This window comes from Salvelinus alpinus, chromosome 22 (assembly GCF_045679555.1).
Source record: "Salvelinus alpinus chromosome 22, SLU_Salpinus.1, whole genome shotgun sequence".
In the NCBI taxonomy this organism is placed as follows: Eukaryota; Metazoa; Chordata; class Actinopteri; order Salmoniformes; family Salmonidae; genus Salvelinus; species Salvelinus alpinus.
The window spans coordinates 20,603,902-20,622,692 of NC_092107.1; the positions used below are offsets into that span (position 1 = coordinate 20,603,902).

At 44.7% G+C, this 18,791-nt stretch overlaps 2 protein-coding genes across 3 annotated transcripts; one reads left to right on the forward strand and one right to left on the reverse strand.

The window, feature by feature from the left end:
- Window positions 1-3,185: 3,185 nt before the first annotated feature.
- On the forward strand, window positions 3,186-15,427 carry gfm1 (G elongation factor, mitochondrial 1). Its single transcript, XM_071359485.1, has 18 exons — window positions 3,186-3,378; window positions 3,545-3,697; window positions 3,884-4,016; window positions 4,202-4,406; window positions 4,501-4,617; window positions 4,777-4,927; window positions 5,074-5,228; window positions 5,429-5,513; window positions 5,660-5,797; window positions 6,053-6,154; window positions 6,302-6,358; window positions 6,498-6,635; window positions 6,824-6,906; window positions 13,513-13,675; window positions 14,072-14,216; window positions 14,327-14,487; window positions 14,611-14,664; window positions 14,858-15,427. Exons 1-18 carry the CDS (start codon window positions 3,304-3,306, stop codon window positions 14,993-14,995), a joined length of 2,253 nt encoding a protein of 750 aa, XP_071215586.1. The 5' UTR covers window positions 3,186-3,303; the 3' UTR covers window positions 14,996-15,427.
- On the reverse strand, window positions 10,542-18,500 carry LOC139549243 (latexin-like). Of its 2 annotated transcripts, none has more exons than XM_071359486.1 (7): window positions 18,179-18,500; window positions 12,831-12,989; window positions 12,492-12,551; window positions 12,085-12,259; window positions 11,800-11,936; window positions 11,428-11,490; window positions 10,542-11,341 (listed from the first exon to the last, which is right to left on the reverse strand). In XM_071359486.1, exons 1-7 carry the CDS (start codon window positions 18,329-18,331, stop codon window positions 11,222-11,224), a joined length of 867 nt encoding a protein of 288 aa, XP_071215587.1. In that variant the 5' UTR covers window positions 18,332-18,500; the 3' UTR covers window positions 10,542-11,221. The 2 variants fall into 2 exon arrangements, with proteins under 2 accessions (XP_071215587.1, XP_071215588.1); XM_071359487.1 differs by lacking the exon at window positions 18,179-18,500 and adding an exon at window positions 13,225-13,363.
- Between the last annotated feature and the right edge of the window lie 291 nt (window positions 18,501-18,791).

Here is an 18,791-nt window from a genome sequence, read left to right on the forward strand (position 1 = left end):
ATGCTGTCACCCACTGTTAAGGGTCGTATACAAGATTTAGAAAAATGTATACTAATATTGTTCTCAAATAATTAACAAAAGACAAAGAAACAAAAGCAAAAATCAATATACTTCTTCAGTCAAATTCAAACGTCAACTCCGAGCCCTATAGGCTCTGGGGCCTGAAAAGGAAGAGCGTCTTCGGACAGTATTCCTTGCAATGTTTCAGCTGTGAAGTCCTGGAGACCCAATAACTTTTCAGCCGTAAATACAATAATGGACAGTTTCGTGGACTTCTTGTTGGTTTAGGCAGTACAATTAATCACGTGCAATAAATGTCACAAAATCCATCTTCACGATCAGCATATCAGTTTACCTCAACTGTCCAATGACACTGAATCTCCACAGGCTGCGGGGCATCCACTGCCATATCTTCAGTTTTACTAGCTCCTATTTTGCGTACCTCCCTTTAGGAGACCTACTGTACAGCCCTGACCCTTGCCAGTTCAAACTTCTTTACCCTAACCGGGCACTCCGGGGAATTGGGAATCCTCAGATTCTTCATTCCTTCGACACACACTTGATACGCGGCCATACCTTTTGCAATTCCGGCAAAACACGGCTTGGACATGAAAGCGCTCACTTCGTTTCTCACAAATCCCAGCTTCACATGTGAAGGGAGATACTCTTCATCAAACATCAATAATACCAACAGGCTTTCCCATCTTTTTCCATCCACTGCACGGTTCAGACAGCGTGCTCCAACTACTCCTGATATGTTCCTTCGTAAACCACAAGGCCTCAAAATCCAATGCGACATGAGAGATTACACCTTTTAACGGTGCTCTGCTCCAAAAATCGAAACTCTCCACTTCATGTGACGATAGTTTGTAGAGCCTTAATGCCCTTTCCTTCTGCTCTTTTGGCACACAAGAAACTAAAACAAAACCACTTCCGGTCTCTCTGACCAACTCCAACTTTCCTAATGCATCCTTTACCATCCTTGCTACTTCAAAATGGATCTCCCAAAAAAAGCACGATTGTTAGTGAATCGTACTCCAACCAAAAACCTATGCTCATTTACAACTTTAGCCCGTTTTGTTCCATTTTCCTTTATCACAGTCTTCCATCAGATTCAATATTCCTCCAGCCCAGAAACTGTCATCCTTCTCGTCCTCTAGTTGTATCTAGCTAGCATCTCCATTCTGTCTGGCCATGCTGGATCCATCTTCCTTCCGGTCCCCAAGGCTCGAGTCCTTCCGTTTAAGTTGCTCACTACACGCCACACATTTTATGACATGGAAAGAAAAGACACACCCTCAACAGATAAAGCCAAGGCCACTCTCATAATAAACGTTGCCCAAGTTATAGACAAATAATAGCCAACGATAGGCCCTGTGTGTGATTCAGTTCAAGCAAATACATATTATAGTGAGTAATATTCATGTTATAAACTGAACACTGCAACAACTCACTGAATAAGCTTCTAAAAGCAGAGGCATTCATGTTTTCCTGTGTAGGCTAGAGTACTGTATTTCATTCAGGGCTCGAAATAAACTTTTTAAATTGGTAGCACTGGTGCTCTCCACTTTAAAAAGTTCGGAGCACATAACATGATTTATACTGAACAAAAATATAAACGCAACATTCAACAATTTCAAAGATTTTACTGAGTTACAGTTCATATAAGGAATTTAGTCAATATAAATCAATTCATTAGGCCCTAATCTATGGATTTCACATGACTGGGCAGAGGTGCAGCCATGGGTGGGCCTGGGAGGGCATAGGCCCACCCACTTGGAATCTATGCCCACCCACTGGGGTACCAGGGCCCAGCTAATCAGAATTAGTTTTTCCCCACAAAAGGGCTTTATTACAGACAGAAATACTCCTCAGTACCCCCTCAGACGATGCCGGATGTAGAGGTCCTGGGCTGGTTACACATGGCGGTTTTAAGGCCGGTTAGACGTACTGTCAAATTCTCTAAAATGATGTTGGAGGTGACTTATGGTAGAGAAATTAACATTACATTATCTGGCAACAGCTCTGGTGGACATTCCTGGAGTCAGCATGCCAATTGCACGTTCTCTTGAGACATCTGTGGCATTGTGTTATGTGACAAAACTGTACATTTTAGAGTGGCATTTTATTATCCCCATTACAAGGTACCCCTGTGTAGTGAGCTCCAGGTCATCTACAAGACCCTGCTAGGTAAAGTCCCCCCTTATCTCAGCTCGCTCGTCACCATAGCAGCACCCACCTGTAGCACGCGCTCCAGCAGGTATATCTCTCTGGTCACCCCCAAAACCAATTCTTCCTTTGGCCGCCTCTCCTTCCTGTTCTCTGCTGCCAATGACTGGAACGAACTACAAAAATCTCTGAAACTGGAAACACTTATCTCCCTCACTAGCTTTAAGCACCAGCTGTCAGAGCAGCTCACAGATTACTGCACCTGTACATAGCCCATCTATAATTTAGCCCAAACAACTACCTCTCCCCCTACTGTATTTATTTATTTATTTTGCTCCTTTGCACCCCATTATTTATATTTCTACTTTGCACATTCTTCCACTGCAAATCTACCATTCCAGTGTTTTACTTGCTATATTGTATTTACTTCGCCACCATGGCCTTTTTTTTGCCTTTACCTCCCTTATCTCACCTCATTTGCTCACATTGTATATAGACTTATTTTTCTACTGTATTATTGACTGTATGTTTGTTTTACTCTGTGTTGTTGTATGTGTCGAACTGCTTTGCTTTATCTTGACCAGGTCGCAATTGTAAATGAGAACTTGTTCCCAACTTGCCTACCTGGTTAAATAAAGGCGGAAAAAAATCGTCTTCTTGACATGCCACACCTGTCAGGTGGACAGATTATCTTGGCAAAGGAGAAATGCTAACTGACAGGGATGTAAACAAATTTGTGCACAGAATTTGAGAGACATACGCTTTTTGTGTGTATGGAAAATGTCTGGGATCTTTTATTTCAGATTATGAAACATGGGACCAACACTTTACATGTTGCGTTTATATTTTTGTTCAGTGTAGATGGCTTTGTCTGGTGCTACGTTTGGATTTTTGTGGATGAACTAGCACACGTTTGTCCGCCTTGCCATTTGTCCGCCTTGCCAATGTGAGTCACTGTTAAATTTGGCAAAGTGGATTTGTCGATCCCCCCAAGTTTGACTCCTCAGACATGCCGTAGTCCAGGAAGTAATGTTTCACAACGAACCGCCGTGCCGTATGGTGACTTTCACGGGTTGACTGACATCCAGTGGGGGTTGTGTAAACGGAGCTAAACCCGTCCTGTCTACCACCAAAATGCGACTTCTAAAAGCAGGACTAACCTTAGGTCAGACACATTTAAGGAAACCGGGAACACTAACATTAAAAAAGGTAAGAAAATACCCCAAGATGTTGAGAATACGACAGGTGAGAAGGGATGGAAATGGACACGCTAGGTTAGCTATCTAACCACTGGCTGTCCTGTCTTGCGTTGTATAACGTTAGTTAATAATATAGAAATGTATCTGAAAGATGTCTCTCTTTTTTCCTTTTATAGGTGTTGATGAACAGTTGTCGGTCGTGCTCCTCTGGTATCGTCCCCAATGAAAGAATCCGCAACATCGGAATCTCGGCGCACATCGACTCGGGGAAGACCACACTCACGGAGCGCGTCCTCTTCTACACGGGCAGGATAGCAGAGATCCATGAGGTGAGTTATTCATGATCATAATCTGGCTCTGATTTATTGCAGTAGCTAGTTGAAGTGTGTGTGTGTGTGTGTGTTTGCGCCTGCCTGCCTGCGTGTTTTAGAGGGAGACACAGGCAGACTGAAACAATTATGTGTTTTTATTCTTTACATACTGTATACACACTGTGGTTCCCTCTAACTCTATAGGTAAAGGGAAAGGATGGAGTCGGGGCCACCATGGACTCGATGGAGCTGGAGAGGCAGAGAGGCATCACCATCCAGTCAGCTGCCACATACACCATCTATAAGGATTACAACATCAACATCATCGACACCCCAGGTATGGCGGTACCTGGCAGAAAGATTTGCGTTAGTGGCAACACAGATCTTATGACCAGGTTCTTATTTTTTGACGGATATACCATAGGTCACAGATCGATGCTAGTGTAGCCAACAGCTGTTGAACTTAGGATGTATTTGTGCTTTTAACTTTAACCCCAGTTTCCTCCCCTCTGTCCTGTCTAGGCCATGTGGACTTCACCATCGAGGTGGAGCGAGCCCTGCGTGTTTTGGACGGGGCGATCCTGGTCCTATGTGCAGTTGGAGGGGTCCAGTGCCAGACCCTGACCGTGAACAGACAGATGAAACGCTACAACGTTCCCTTCCTCACCTTCATCAACAAGCTGGATCGCATGGGAGCCAACCCCAACCGCGCACTGCAGGCCATGAGGTCAGCAGATATACAGATACTGTGGAGTAGACGGATAGGCTCATCTGGTTTTCCATAAGCTCTGTTCTGAGTCCGACGGTGTTCCCTCTTTCAGGACCAAGCTGAACCACAACGCAGCCTTTGTGAACATCCCCATCGGTCTGGAGGGAAACATGAAGGGCATCATAGATCTCATAGAGGAGCGCAGCATGTACTTCGAGGGCCCATTCGGGTAAGAGAACGGAGAATGTGTGATAATGGCAGGCATTTAGAGATGACTTACCGTACATCTCAGACCTGACACATTTCCATAGCTGGAAACCCTCTAACTGGAAGGGGGGAAAAAATATGAAAAAAAGACTAATCCTCCTGTCCTCTGTGGTTCCTGCAGACAGAATATTCGGTTAGATGAGATCCCGGCGGAGTTCCGTGTGGAGGCTGCAGACAGGAGACAGGAGCTGGTGGAGTGTGTGGCTAACGCTGACGAGACCCTGGGAGAGATGTTCCTGGAGGAGAGGATCCCCACCGTGCCAGAACTAAAGGTTTGTGTGTGTGTGTCTCTGTTCATTATGTCTTGGGACATTGCAACAAATGATGTAATTTGATCTTCCGCATCAGTCATATTTTCTGCTATGACCTGTGAACTCTGCCCCCTGGGCCCTGACCTCTCCCGTCTCTCCTACCACAGACAGCCATACGCAGGGCCACAGTGCAGCGGCTCTTCAGCCCGGTGCTGGTGGGAACTGCCCTGAAGAACAAGGGGGTCCAGCCTCTATTGAACGCAGTGCTGGATTATCTGCCCAACCCCACAGAGATCAACAACTACGCCCTCTTCAACGATGAGTGAGTGTGACCTGGGTGCCTAGACAGTGACTCCATTCAATATGACACAGCCGTCTTTGAATGAATTGATATGCCAAAATCAGGTCAGAGCTCGGGGACAAACTTGAACAATGCATGCGTAGCTTGACGTTTTATGCCATTGATCTATTGATGTCAATGGAAGATCTCACATTGTCCTTGTGTTGTTTCCTCTGTGTCAGGGAGTCCAGTGACAGTACTAAGATCCTGATGGATCCCACCAGAGATGCCTCACAGCCCTTCGTTGGCCTGGCCTTCAAACTGGAGGTGAACACATCACAGCGCACAAACACTGTGTGGCAAACCATGTTCAACAAGTAATCTGGCACATTTACTGTATACACTTTATCTGTATGATAAACCATATAGGGATTGTGGACTTTCTCTCCTTTCTTCCCCTTACTCTGTTCTAGGCGGGTAGGTTTGGTCAGCTGACGTACGTGCGTGTGTACCAGGGCTGTCTGAAGAAGACCGAGTACATCATCAATACACGCACTGGCAAGAAGGTCCGTGTGCAGAGGCTAGTGCGTCTCCATGCCGACCAGATGGAGGTGAGACCCAGGAAGTGAATGTAAATCGAATAGACCAACGGTTTCAGTGCTGTGAAAAGCACAGCACTGTGATTGCTTAGAACGGTAATGTTCCGGATTTGTTTTTCCGTTTGTTTCTACCACACAGAACCTATGACCCAGATTCCCCTACCTGACTTATCCTAGTGATAACATCTCATGATTATAAACAACTTTATCTGTACATTTTTATAACCGAAACAATCTTAATTTGGTGTCGTCAAACTGTTTGGTCAGGATGTGGAGGAGGTGTATGCAGGGGACATCTGTGCCCTTTTTGGGATCGATTGTGCCAGCGGAGACACCTTCACCTCCCGGACCAGCGCCAACCTCTCCATGGTACATCCCTATGGCCATTGTCCAGACTAGATAAGCAACCACTCAGCACTCACTAATGTGTATTTAAAGATGCGATCTGTTGTGCACTGCCTGTGTGTGCATAATGTTATGACCTTGGGCATCATTCAACATGTGTTTCCCCCACAGGAGTCCATCCACATTCCAGAGGCTGTCATCTCCATGTCTATGAAGCCGTCCAACAAGGTGGGCCCTCTCAAATTCTATGTAGTATGAGGAGTCTAAATGACCATATAAGGCTTGATACTATTTCAGTAGAGTATATGAGCATGTATTATCAGTAATTAGCGTCGGCTCTATAATAAACTCTCTTCCTGTGGATCAGAATGACATGGATAAGTTCTCTAAAGGCATCAACCGCTTCACCAGAGAAGACCCCACGTTCAGGGTCCACTTTGACACAGAAAGCAAGGAGACTATCATCTCTGGTATGGGAGAGCTGCACCTGGAGATCTACTCACAGGTACTAGTCTAGTGCTCGGCTCTCCGGAGATCTGAAGATCCTTCTGTCCGCAGTGTTTTTGTTTCATCCTGTTCTCACAGTGGCTTAAGTTGTCTTGAATGTATTAGACTTCCAAACATCTAGAATCTTTAATGGCATTTCAGTGCAGTAAATCAAGCTGACCTTACCTTCTCGCTGTCTTTCTGTAGAGGATGGAGAGGGAGTATAACTGCCCCTGTGCGATGGGAAAACCAAAGGTAGCCTTCAGGGAGAGCGTGACCAGTGCGGTACCGTAAGTACCACTCCTAACAGACACACAAGCGCCAACGATGTCCAAACGAACCACTCTCAGAAGCATTCAATTGTTTACAGTGATGGCTTTATTCAAGGCCGGTCCAGGACGTTCTGCTGCCAAGACAAAAATCTGCCCCACCCCCAATATGTTTGGTATTGGGTCAATTCTTTTCTCAGCTAAAAGTCGGAGGAACAGAACATAATAGCAGCCCAATTAATAGGCCTATGCTACAAATTAAACAATTTAACACATCTGGTTAGTAGGCTATATAATCAGTTCAATGTCAATAACATAGCCTAATATTTTCAATCTGATTACATTGACAAAATCGCCAATGCCCTGCACGTTCTGCCGCCCTAGGTGAGACACAAATAATTACATCTTAGACATCCTTATGAATCTAAGCATGGCACTTTCAAAAGCTACCCAGACAGAGGCTCTACTGACGTAGAAAACTGTAACCTTCAACTGCTTGCTACTCGTCCGTTGTATAACCCAACAATAGAAGTGCTTCCCTAAAAGCTGCCTGGGTTTAAACAAACATCTTCTCTTTTCAGAAAGAGACAGGCTCAATTAGTAGGGACAGAATAGCTAAGTCAATTCTTTTTTTATCTCCTCGAATATTATAGCCTGCAGTTTAGCTTCAGATTGTCATAGAGAAGAATCAATATATCCCCATAGGTAGCCTAGTGGTTAGAGCGTTGGGCCAGTAACTGAAAGGTTGCTGGATCGAATCCCCGAGCTGACAAGGTAAAAAAAATCTGTCGTTCTGCCCCTGAACAAGGCAGTTAACTGTTCCCCGGTAGGCCGTCATTGTAAATAAGAATTTGTTATTAACTGACTTACCTAGTGAAATACAGGTTACATTTTAAAAAATTAAGTTAAATAAATATGCATCTTTCGCAGGCATTTTAAAGCTTGTTTCTAACAAAATGCATCACCGAGTTAAGCATTGTTATAGAACGCTTGATATAATCTGGATACGTTTTTTGTATTTATTTCAAAATATAAAGCAAACAATAGATATCCTTTATGCCCTTTTCTTTAACAAAGGGTATGTGATAACCCCAGTCAATTGGAGCCTTGGTTTTAGTCAAACACACCAAGCCCTTCCCAGACACGGAGGTATTTAATCAGTGCATGTATTGGCTATAGTAACATCCTATGGATAGGATAATTGTCTGTCAAACAGTTAGGCTTACCACTTATTTTTTGGAAAATGAAGAAATAAACTCAAATTATCTATGTAATTCTATGTTTATGTCCATAAACATTTTTGGTGGCCGCAAATATAGGAGGTCCCTTACCAGGCAGAAGGGGATTTTACTTTAACCCCTGCATCAGAGAGTTACGTTGTCGCTATCACTATGCAACCTACTACCTATAGTAGGAAAACAAGTTTCTTATTAATAATATTCCACCTGTTATCACACATGGTACGATCCCATTATTGTTACAATTAAAATAACACTTATGAACCATATATTTTAATATTCCTGTAGAACTGTAAAACAGAGTAAGATCATTTGAGCTTTGGAAACAAGTGCTTTCATAAATGCATGGCGGGCCTCGTTTCGCTAGATCAGTGTAAAATAAGCTTTATGTCAATGACCCAGCCTTTACGAATTTAGTTCATTTATATATCGAATTTGATTGTCCAACATCAGCATTTATTTATTTCGTCTCCACCTATAGTGGCCTCTTTCCTTTGCTGTGGTGCTGCATTGCAGTCAGCGATGTGCTCTCTCGGTAGCTGTCCATGGTCCTGAAATCAAAGCATCGGAGTTTGCTTGAACACCAGCCTGATCTCCAGCTCCTTCCACCTCTGGTGGAGCTGAGGAGGTGGCACTGATTCTTCCAGTCCCCGGTTCCTTCCCTGACTAGAACAGATTTGCACTCGTGTAAAAAAAAGTTGGCATCAAAAACAGAAGGCTGCATCGTTTTGCTTAGAATAGACAAGCCTTGGTCTCTCCCCGTTCGCCATCCTCCTATTGTAGTGGGCCACCGATAACTTTCGTTGCCCCTCATCTCTTGGGAAATTCCCCTCCTTATCCTGATGTGGCCCAGCCTGCACTAACATATCCCGTAAAGCTCCATTCATATATTTTGACCTCTCACCGGGATCTTTTATGTTTTTTGCCTCTGAGTCGGATTTAGCAGCAGCACCACCACTGTTGTCAGGGACAGGGAGCGACGAATCTGGGTCCAAGATAGTAGGATATTCGCGGGCATTGTTTGAAGGTGTGACCGACCACCTGTTCTTGTCCAGCCAGAGAGCTGTCATCATCGGTGGAAGTGCATGGCTCGGACTCCTCCGGTTTGCCCTCCTCGCTGCTAGAATCAGCGAACGGGGGCTCGTCGTTCTCGGCGAATGAATGGCCTGCCCTCGTAGGCTTGTCATTCTCCACACTGATACATTTCACCAGCGAATTTCTTTGGTTTAGAGTGCCACTTTTCCCAAAAAATAAAAAATATTTAAAAATTATACACTGCTCAAAAAAATAAATGGAACACTTAAACAACACAATGTAACTCCAAGTCAATCACACTTCTGTGAAATCAAACTGTCCACTTAGGAAGCAACACTGATTGACAATAAATTTCACATGCTGTTGTGCAAATGGAATAGACAAAAGGTGGAAATTATAGGCAATTAGCAAGACACCCCCAATAAAGGAGTGGTTCTGCAGGTGGTGACCACAGACCACTTCTCAGTTCCTATGCTTCCTGGCTGATGTTTTGGTCACTTTTGAATGCTGGCGGTGCTTTCACTCTAGTGGTAGCATGAGACGGAGTCTACAACCCACACAAGTGTCTCAGGTAGTGCAGCTCATCCAGGATGGCACATCAATGCGAGCTGTGGCAAGAAGGTTTGCTGTGTCTGTCAGCGTAGTGTCCAGAGCATGGAGGCGCTACCAGGAGACAGGCCAGTACATCAGGAGACGTGGAGGAGGCCGTAGGAGGGCAACAACCCAGCAGCAGGACCGCTACCTCCGCCTTTGTGCAAGGAGGAGCACTGCCAGAGCCCTGCAAAATGACCTCCAGCAGGCCACAAATGTGCATGTGTCAGCATATGGTCTCACAAGGGGTCTGAGGATCTCATCTCGGTACCTAATGGCAGTCAGGCTACCTCTGGCGAGCACATGGAGGGCTGTGTGGCCCCACAAAGAAATGCCACCCCACACCATGACTGACCTACCGCCAAACCGGTCATGCTGGAAGCATAGGAACTGAGAAGTGGTCTGTGGTCACCACCTGCAGAACCACTCCTTTATTTGGGCTGTCTTGCTAATTGCCTATAATTTCCACCTTTTGTCTATTCCATTTGCACAACAGCATGTGAAATTTATTGTCAATCAGTGTTGCTTCCTAAGTGGACAGTTTGATTTCACAGAAGTGTGATTGACTTGGAGTTACATTGTGTTGTTTAAGTGTTCCCTTTATTTTTTTGAGCAGTGTATTTGCTTCCTGATAGTTTGTCTCTTAGACATGGTAGCAAATCTCTATAGATTACTTTTGGCTAAAATTATATCCACTAGTAGTAGCTAGCTAACATTAACAGGCTAGTTTAGGCTACTGCCTTAATCACTAATCGTCTTCGTCACACACAAACTTTCAAAAATACAATAATGTATTTGGCAGATTAATTTTTATTAATGTTTCACAATTGGATAAACCCATATAAACACACACATCACCATAGCTACCAAGGATAGTGGGAGTGAACTTGGGGAGAAGCGGGAATGGGGTGAGGGCGGGAACTGCAGCAATGCTATGAGCTGATGGCCGGGGTGCCGCGGGTGGTGAAGTAGCCAATCGGGTGCCGCGGGCGGTGTAGTAGCCAATCAGAGGCGCCGGAGGGCGGGAACTGCAGCAATGCTATGAGCTGATGGCCGGGGTGCCGCGGGTGGTGTAGTAGCTAATCAATTGTCAAAATGTCGCCTCAAATTCAAGTGCCGCCATAGGAGGCGGCCTAATCTTTCCTAATGGGAGGGCCGGCCCTGGCTTTATTGGACCCCTTCACTTCATCAATAGAGTATATTAACAGAAAAAGCTTATAACATGTTTGTAAATCTTACCAAGAGTCTTACAAGCTGACACCGTGTGCCCTATCCTCTCCTCTGAAGCAGTAGTGGTGAAGGTAAACATTACTAAAGCTAAGACAAGTATGATGTGTAAAACAGCTTTTCAAAGCAGGTAGAAAGTGGCTTTTACCCTTCATTCAAGTCCTAAGAAAGATGTGCTATACCTTTCTTTGCAGCACTTGAATAAGGCTGAGGAGTATTTTGCCATGTGTGTGTGTGTGTGTATCTCAGTTGGTGGTGTTTGGAGGAGCCTCACAGTCGTGGCACTTTGGCTGCAGCTCACTCTGCAGGACTTGAACACCCTGTTCTGGGGACCAGGTGACTAGCAGCTTCCAGTGGATGATCTCCTGCACACACGCAAGAATGTTCCTGTATAATAATAAACATGACGTCCGAGTTATGTTAAGACAGGTGGCAGAATGTTTTTAGTTACCTGGGAAATCATTTCATGCAGCAGGACATGGTAGTTGAACCTCAGCTGGTCCTTCTCAGTCTCCTGTTAAGGGAAAAACAGAACCAGGAACCAAGTGTGAGAAGGATGGACTGAAAGGGTGGGGAGTTAGGGGTCAATTTGGAATTGGGCAGATGTCTCCATGGTTACACTGAGTTACTGTCCGACTACATTGCAGACGCATGCCAGATCATACCACGCCTGGATAGGTATTTAACATATCAGCTAACCACATGGTATAGCAATCTGATGCCCGACTGCACAGTCGATGGCGTGGCACGTAACCACTGGTTGACGCAATGCAACGCCTGCGTATCTAGTCGGGCGGGAACTCGACCTCTCTTGGCTGCTCACCAGCTGTGTGAAGTTGGCCACCTGGGCCATGTTGTAAAGTGTGCTCTCATTGGACTCCCTCAGCATGATGAAACTAGAGGCCACACCCCCAAGGTGCCAGAAGGGCTTCATGCTGGGCTCCATGTGACCGTAGCTGTCTGTCAAAGAGACCACAAACACATAACGGTCAGAAAGACCACAAATGGACCACAGTCTGAACAAAAATGGCCATTTCAGTGGTTGTCATGTTTGGACATTATGCCAAGGCTGACTGAGTTGTGTGTGTATTTGTGGCTTTATACCTACCTGGTATATCGGTTCCTGAAACCATGTTATTGCTGGCTCTGTGTTGCTGGTAGAAGGCCTCTTCCTGAGCCGTGGTGTTGCTTTGAAGCAATCCCTCACACGAGGCCTGGACCTGGGGAGCACTCTGTCCCTCTCCCCCTGGAAAGAGGAGCTCTGCAGAGCACTGCCCCGAAACCTTTTTATAGTTGAGGTGGGGAGGACAAAATGAAGAATAAGAAAGGAATGGTGTTGCAGTATTTTAGGAGAAGAGAGGAAGATACAGGAGAGGGAAAATAGGTTGTCTATCTAACACAGGCATATTTATCACCGTGGCAGTGTAGCAATAGTTACAGAACACACCATGTATTTATTCAGTTCTGTTATCTGTGCAATAGTGAGTCACTCAGAGAATGTGAGTCAGATCTTACGTTACTGATAGTTTCCTGCATGGTAAGCTCCAGTTGATACTTCCTCATCTCTGCCACATCCTGACAGCCAAGGAGAGAGAGAGAGAGCAGAAGTGAACCACTTAATTAAAACAGTCGTCAAAATAAGCCCTATAATCAATAGGAAACCTTAAGGCACATAAATATGATATACCCAAGTCTGTTAATGTGCCGGCTGTTGATAACTGACTTTTTATCCGCACTGACCTCCCATATCCATCCCTTTCTTCAAGGATCCTTCCTTGCTTTGTAATATTAACTGCCCCCCCCCCCCCCCCCCAGACTCCCCAAAGTTAGCTGATCCTCCATCTCCACTCTTACCTCTGCGCTGCCGCTGTGTACTTTGCTGAGAAATATCCACCTGTAGGGTGAGCCGTAGCGGGTGTTCAGGTAGTGTTGGACCACCGTGGCTGCCCGGCGGGCAGGGTAGTGACTTGGGTTCAGCACGCCAGTCGTCATCACTTCCTCCACCTCCCTCACCTAAGCCACACCGGAGAGAAGAGAGGGGAATGAGAGCAAACAGGAGGAATGAGAGAGAGCAAGGAGGGTTGGGACAGTGTCTGCTCTGATGGGACTTTGACCTCTGTGGGTGCAGGAAGTCTTGTCCTGCCCTAGTTCTAGATAAGGAGACGACCGAGGGGGAGAATATAGAGAAACATAGTGAGTAAGGGGAGGGTAGAAAGTGTCAGAGGAAGAGGGAGGAAACTGTTCTTGCCTGTGCCTGGAAAGTCCGAGACTCCCTGCCTGTTTAGAGGCTGTTGCTGGCAGATACTCAGACCGCTGGAAGAGCAGCCACACGCAGGGGTAGAAACTTCCTGCTTCCTCCCAAGCCAGGAATTCAGTTAGGACCGCCCATTTTTAAAGTGACAGGCCACACATTTCCCCCCTCTCTCTACTATAACATAAAAGCATGGCAAATGACTATATGGCTACTTTGTTTGTAAGTATTGATTGTTTGGGCAACTATAGCGGTTATTTACCTAGCAATGCTTTGTCTCTGCAGGTTTGACTTCACCCATAAGAAGCAGTCTGGTGGTTCTGGGCAGTACGGTAAAGTGATAGGAGTTCTGGAACCTCTGGACCAAGAGAACTACACAAAAGTGGAGTTTGAAGACCAAACTGTCGGAACCAACATCCCCAAACAGTTTGTGCCGGCTGTTGAGAAGGTATGCATGTCTGAAAATCACCTAGGCCCTTGAGTAAGTGTAATTCTGAGGGGGGGGAAATATACATATATTTTTAAAATCCTGTTGTTTTATTCAGGTAGAAATTATAGTAGAACTCTTATCTCATACCCCAAGGGTGGGCAAACTTTTTGGCTTGAGGGCCACATCGGGATTTCGAAATTGAGGGCTGCACATATTAGATTAGTTTGTCAAAATCAATGTGGGCTACAAAAATTGCACACAAGTTGAAAATATATAGATCCATTATCCTTTCTAAACTTTTTTTTTTTTTTTACTCAAACCTCCCGTGGGCCGGATTGAACGGGCCTGCCTGCCATAGTTTGCCCACCGCTGTCAGTCATTCTCCATCTCCTCACTCATCACTCTGTCCTGCAGGGATTCAGAGAGGCCTGTGAGAAAGGCCCTCTGACTGGTCACAAGATCTCAGGTGTCAAGTTCCTATTGGAAGACGGAGCGAATCACATGGTGGACTCGAATGAGATCTCCTTCATCCGTGCGGGGGAGGGTGCTCTTAAACAAGGTGGGTGTCAACCAACCAGAATACACTGAATGCCTGTTGTTCTCCCTCTATACTTGTTCCATGCTTCTCAGCTTTTTGACAAACCTACTGAATGTCTCCTCTCTCGGTAGCCATGGAGAAGGCCAACGTTGCCGTGCTGGAGCCAATCATGTCAGTAGAAATTGTGGCGCCCGATGAGTTCCAAGGGACAGTCATCGCCGGGGTCAACCGTCGCCATGGCGTCATCAGTGGGCAGGATGGGGCGGAGGGCTACTTTACGCTGTATGCTGATGTGAGTTCAGCTCTGTCCTACTCATACTTCTTATGCCTTTTTTCTTTCTGCAAAGACAGGATAGGTTAAACGTCTGTCCAGTCACTGTGTATTTGATGGTTAATCTCCATTTCCTCTCCCCAGATTCCACTGAATGACATGTTTGGTTATGCCACAGAGCTCCGGTCCTGTACAGAGGTAAGGCACTGGCTGCTCTAGTCGGATGTCAAGACGTCAATTAGTCATAAAAATAAAGGATTATGCCATACATTTTCAATGATATTGAGTTTGTATTTCCATCCCCCCCCCAGTTAATTTCTTTGGACCAAAGTAATTAGTCTATAATCCTTTCTGGAGAACTGATGTGTGGGTATATGTGTGTTGTGTCCAGGGGAAAGGAGAGTACACCATGGATTACAGCCGATACCAGCCCTGTCTGCCTGGCACTCAGGAGGAGCTCATCAACAAATACCTGGAGTCAACAGGACAGCTGCCTGCCAAGAAGGAGAAGGGGAAGTGGAAGAACTGAGTGTGGACCACACACACACAATCACTGAATTGTAAACACATTGCAGTACTGCAATGGAATGCTTGACAAACACAAACCGCGCTCAACCAACTGTAAACATACTGGGCCCTGCCTTACCAAGGTGGGTGTTTTATATCGTATGTTCATTCAAAATGCTACAAATGGTCAGACAGATGACCAAGTGAATTCCCTTGATTCACCCTCGTTTTCCGTCATACTCTCATCCTAAAGTATCTATTTTATTGCGAAGTTTATTTCCATTCGGCCTCTGCTCTCCAGCAAACAGTCTTGTCCCACAGCCAAGCAGTTATTATGAAGACTTGAGGCGAGCTCAAAGTTTGGACTTCAACTTGAGCATGTATATTACCTGGTTTTGTACTATGTACAGCATGTTGTTATAATGATGATGATGATTAAATAAGATTGATCTAATACAGTGGTTCCCAAAGTTTTTATAGTCCCATACACCTTCAAACATTCAACCTCCAGCTGCGTACCCCTCTAGCACCAGGGTCAGCGCACTCTCAAATGTAGTTTTTTTGCCATCATTGTAAGCCTGCCACACAAACACTATACGATACATGTATTATTAAACATAAGAATGAGTGTGAGTTGTCACAACCCGGCACGTGAGAAATAGCTCTTATAGGACCAGGGCACAAATAATCAATAATTTTGCTATCTTAAATAAAACTTTATTGTTCATCGAAAATTGTGAATAACTCATCACAGGTTAATGAGAAGGGTGTGCTTGAAAGGAAGCACATAACTCTGCAATGTTGTATTGGAGAGCGTCTCAGTCTTAAATCATTTCCCACACACAGTCTGTATTTAGTTCTCATGCTAGTGAGGGCCGAGAATCCACTCTCACATAGGTACGTGGTTGCAAAGGGTATCAGTGTCTTAACAGCGCGATTTGCCAAGGCAGGATACTCTGAGCGCAGCCCAATCCAGAAATCTGGCAGTGGCTTCTGATTTAAATGACATTTTCACAGAACCAGAACCGCTTGTTTCGATGAGGCTCTCTTGTTCAGATCGGTAAGTGGACTGGAGGCAGGGCATGAAAGGCATAACGAATCCAGTTGTTTGTGTCATCCGTTTCAGGAAAGTACCTGCGTAATTGCGCACCCAACACACTCAGGTGCTTCGCTATATCACAGTTGACATCATCTGTAAGCTTGAGTTCATTTGCACACAAAAAAATCATGCAATGATGGAAATACCTGTGTTGTCCTTGTTAATGCAGACTGAGAAGAGCTCCAACTTCTTAATCATCGCCTCAATTTTGTCCCCCACATGGATTATAGTTGCAGAAAATCCCTGTAATCCTAGATTCAGATCATTCAGGTGAGAAAAAACATCACCCAGATAGGCCAGTCGTGTGAGAAACTCGCCATCATGCAAGTGGTCAGACAAGTGAAAATCATGGTCAGTAAAGAAAACTATAAGCTCCTCTCAATTCAAAAAACGTGCCCATATCATTGCATAGTGCAGAAAATACACGAGTTCAGGGACCTTGCTTTAAAAGTTAACCATTTTCACTGTAGTGTCCAGAACGTTTTTAAAGCTGTCAGGCATTCCTTTGGCAGCAAGAGCCTCTAGGTGGAGGTGGATGCTGCAGTGTACCCAAGTGGCTTCGGGAGCAACCGCTTGTACACGCGTTACCACTCCACTATGTCTCCCTGTTTTGGCTTTTGCGCCATCAGTAGATACCAACACATCCTGACCACCAAAGTCCATTTGATGTCACAAAGCTGTCCAGTACTTTAAAAAATATGCTCTCCTGGTTTCCAGAAGAGCTGTAATGCATAGAATTCACTGGCTTTTATGCGAAGCAGTAATTGTTTCAAAACATCTCCTGCCATGTCACTGATGCGTCGTGAAACGGTGTTTGATGAAGGCATTGTCTTAATAGTTTTTTTGGCCTTTTCCCCCAGCATTGTCCCAGCCATATCCGCAGCAGCAGGAAGAATGAAGTCCTCCACAATAGTATGGGGCTTGCCTGTCCTAGCCACTCGGTAGCTCACCATATAAAACGCTTCTAACCTCTTCTTATTAATGGTATTTGTTGCTTTTATACATCTCTTACTACCCGAAAGTCGTCTTAATTCTCGCTCAAAAAACTCCTGTGGCTTATTTTTTCAAATGGGCATGTTTTGTTTCTAAATGTCTGCGCAAGAGAAGGTTTCATCGAGTTGCGAGATAGTACTTTTGCACATATAACACACTGTGGCTAAGCAAAGGCAATACTCCCAATATAAGTGAACCCCAAATCAATGTAGTTCTCATCATATTTGCGCCTCTTCGATGGTCCAACGTCCCTGTCTGTTGTTCGGTGCTTTCCCGGGTAAGGGGGCAGTAGCTCTTCGGCTGCATCAGATTCACAACTGTCAGTGTCCATGCTAGCTGGGCTAACAACAAATGTAGAATTACTGATGCTAGCATTGGTTGTGCTCGTGGAAGCAGAACAACTTGTGTAGTAGCTGCTATGTGTGTCTATGGACGCGGGCCTTACTTTTTTTTTAACCATTTATCAATTTTCGCGCAAACGGAATGAGCAGCAGCTACGTTTGGCTACATACGGAGCGTTAGTGGAATTCCTGCGAGAGAGTAACGGTTAATGTGATTGGATGTTAATTATTTGACTAGGCTTCCTGTATTTGACATTGTGTTGTTATATCGCTGAACACTAGATGGTTTAATTTGATTTTTGGCAGTGAAACGAGGCTACTCAGGTGAGGGGGGAGGGTTATTCACCCAAATGTATAGCCCCGTTGGAAAAAAAATAAACGGACTGTTTGAAAATGTGAGGATTTTTTTTTTAACGAAAATAAAAATATGTATTTTATTTTTAATATGTGAATCACATTTTTTATCTAATACAATTGTTTCACCAGGGTGTCATTGTTCCTCCATTTACTTAGCAGATGGTTGTGTGGTGGTTGTGTGATGTTAGAATTTTGTTTCCTGAATTTGATATAATCTGGAAGACAGGAAAGCACAACTTGGTTGTGAAATACCTAATATGTATCACAACAAGAAGCTGGACAAGGTTAAGTCAAAGCAGTATTTTCATGCAAAACAAACTGGAAACTCATTCTGCATGTTATGTAGGCCTATACTGAGTCTATGCTGATGTGCCTCCTCTGAGTAGTGGATTCTAGGGGTTTGTAGCTCACTCACCTCTGTAGTTGTCTGTGTGTCCTCGCTCAGAGGAACACTGTTTGGGTGTTGATCAGACCCCACTGGTGGTCCTGACCCAGTTCTGACAGTCACTGTCGGGTTCCCATGGACCACGGTCGGAACAACCAGAAGGATAAGCAGCGTCCAGTCCATACTCCACACTGTAAGATCTGAAAACTAATGCCAGAGAGGATTGAGGAGTCATCCTAAGGAATGCAAACTGATCCAGTTCAGGGTTATGCAAGAGGAAGGATATGGAGTGAGAGGAAACAGACTGTCCAGACTCAGCTGCCTGTTCTGTTTACTCGGTCTTAATCAAAACAAACTGCTCTTCTGCAATTCTGAGTCTCATATAGGCCTACACATTTAACACCGAGTAGAGCTGTCCTCCGGAAAAGTTATTTCTTTAAAGGTGCAGTTCAGTAAGAAATGTGATATTCCAGTTTAAAGATATTTCCATGCTGAAGTTGTGAAAATAATGCTATTTTAAAGTAAGAGCTTTTTGAAGAGAACTCCTCGGGCCTCATATCAATATTGAATAGAAACTATTCAAAAATACTACTTAAACGGAATTTAGAATGGTCATACCCATAGAAAATGTGTGATTTATCAA

Excerpts from the sequence above, each read along its gene's own strand:
- gfm1 (XM_071359485.1), top strand. The coding sequence starts at position 3,304 with ATGCGACTTCTAAAAGCAGGACTAACCTTAGGTCAGACACATTTAAGG. Across the intron at positions 4,407-4,500 it reads CGCGCACTGCAGGCCATGAG|GACCAAGCTGAACCACAACG; the intron begins GTCAGCAGATAT and ends TCCCTCTTTCAG. Across the intron at positions 4,928-5,073 it reads CCACCGTGCCAGAACTAAAG|ACAGCCATACGCAGGGCCAC; the intron begins GTTTGTGTGTGT and ends CTCCTACCACAG.
- LOC139549243 (XM_071359486.1), bottom strand. The coding sequence starts at position 18,331 with ATGGACTGGACGCTGCTTATCCTTCTGGTTGTTCCGACCGTGGTCCAT. Across the intron at positions 12,552-12,830 it reads TACACAGCGGCAGCGCAGAG|GATGTGGCAGAGATGAGGAA; the intron begins GTAAGAGTGGAG and ends CTTGGCTGTCAG. Across the intron at positions 11,491-11,799 it reads TGGCCAACTTCACACAGCTG|GAGACTGAGAAGGACCAGCT; the intron begins GTGAGCAGCCAA and ends TTCCCTTAACAG.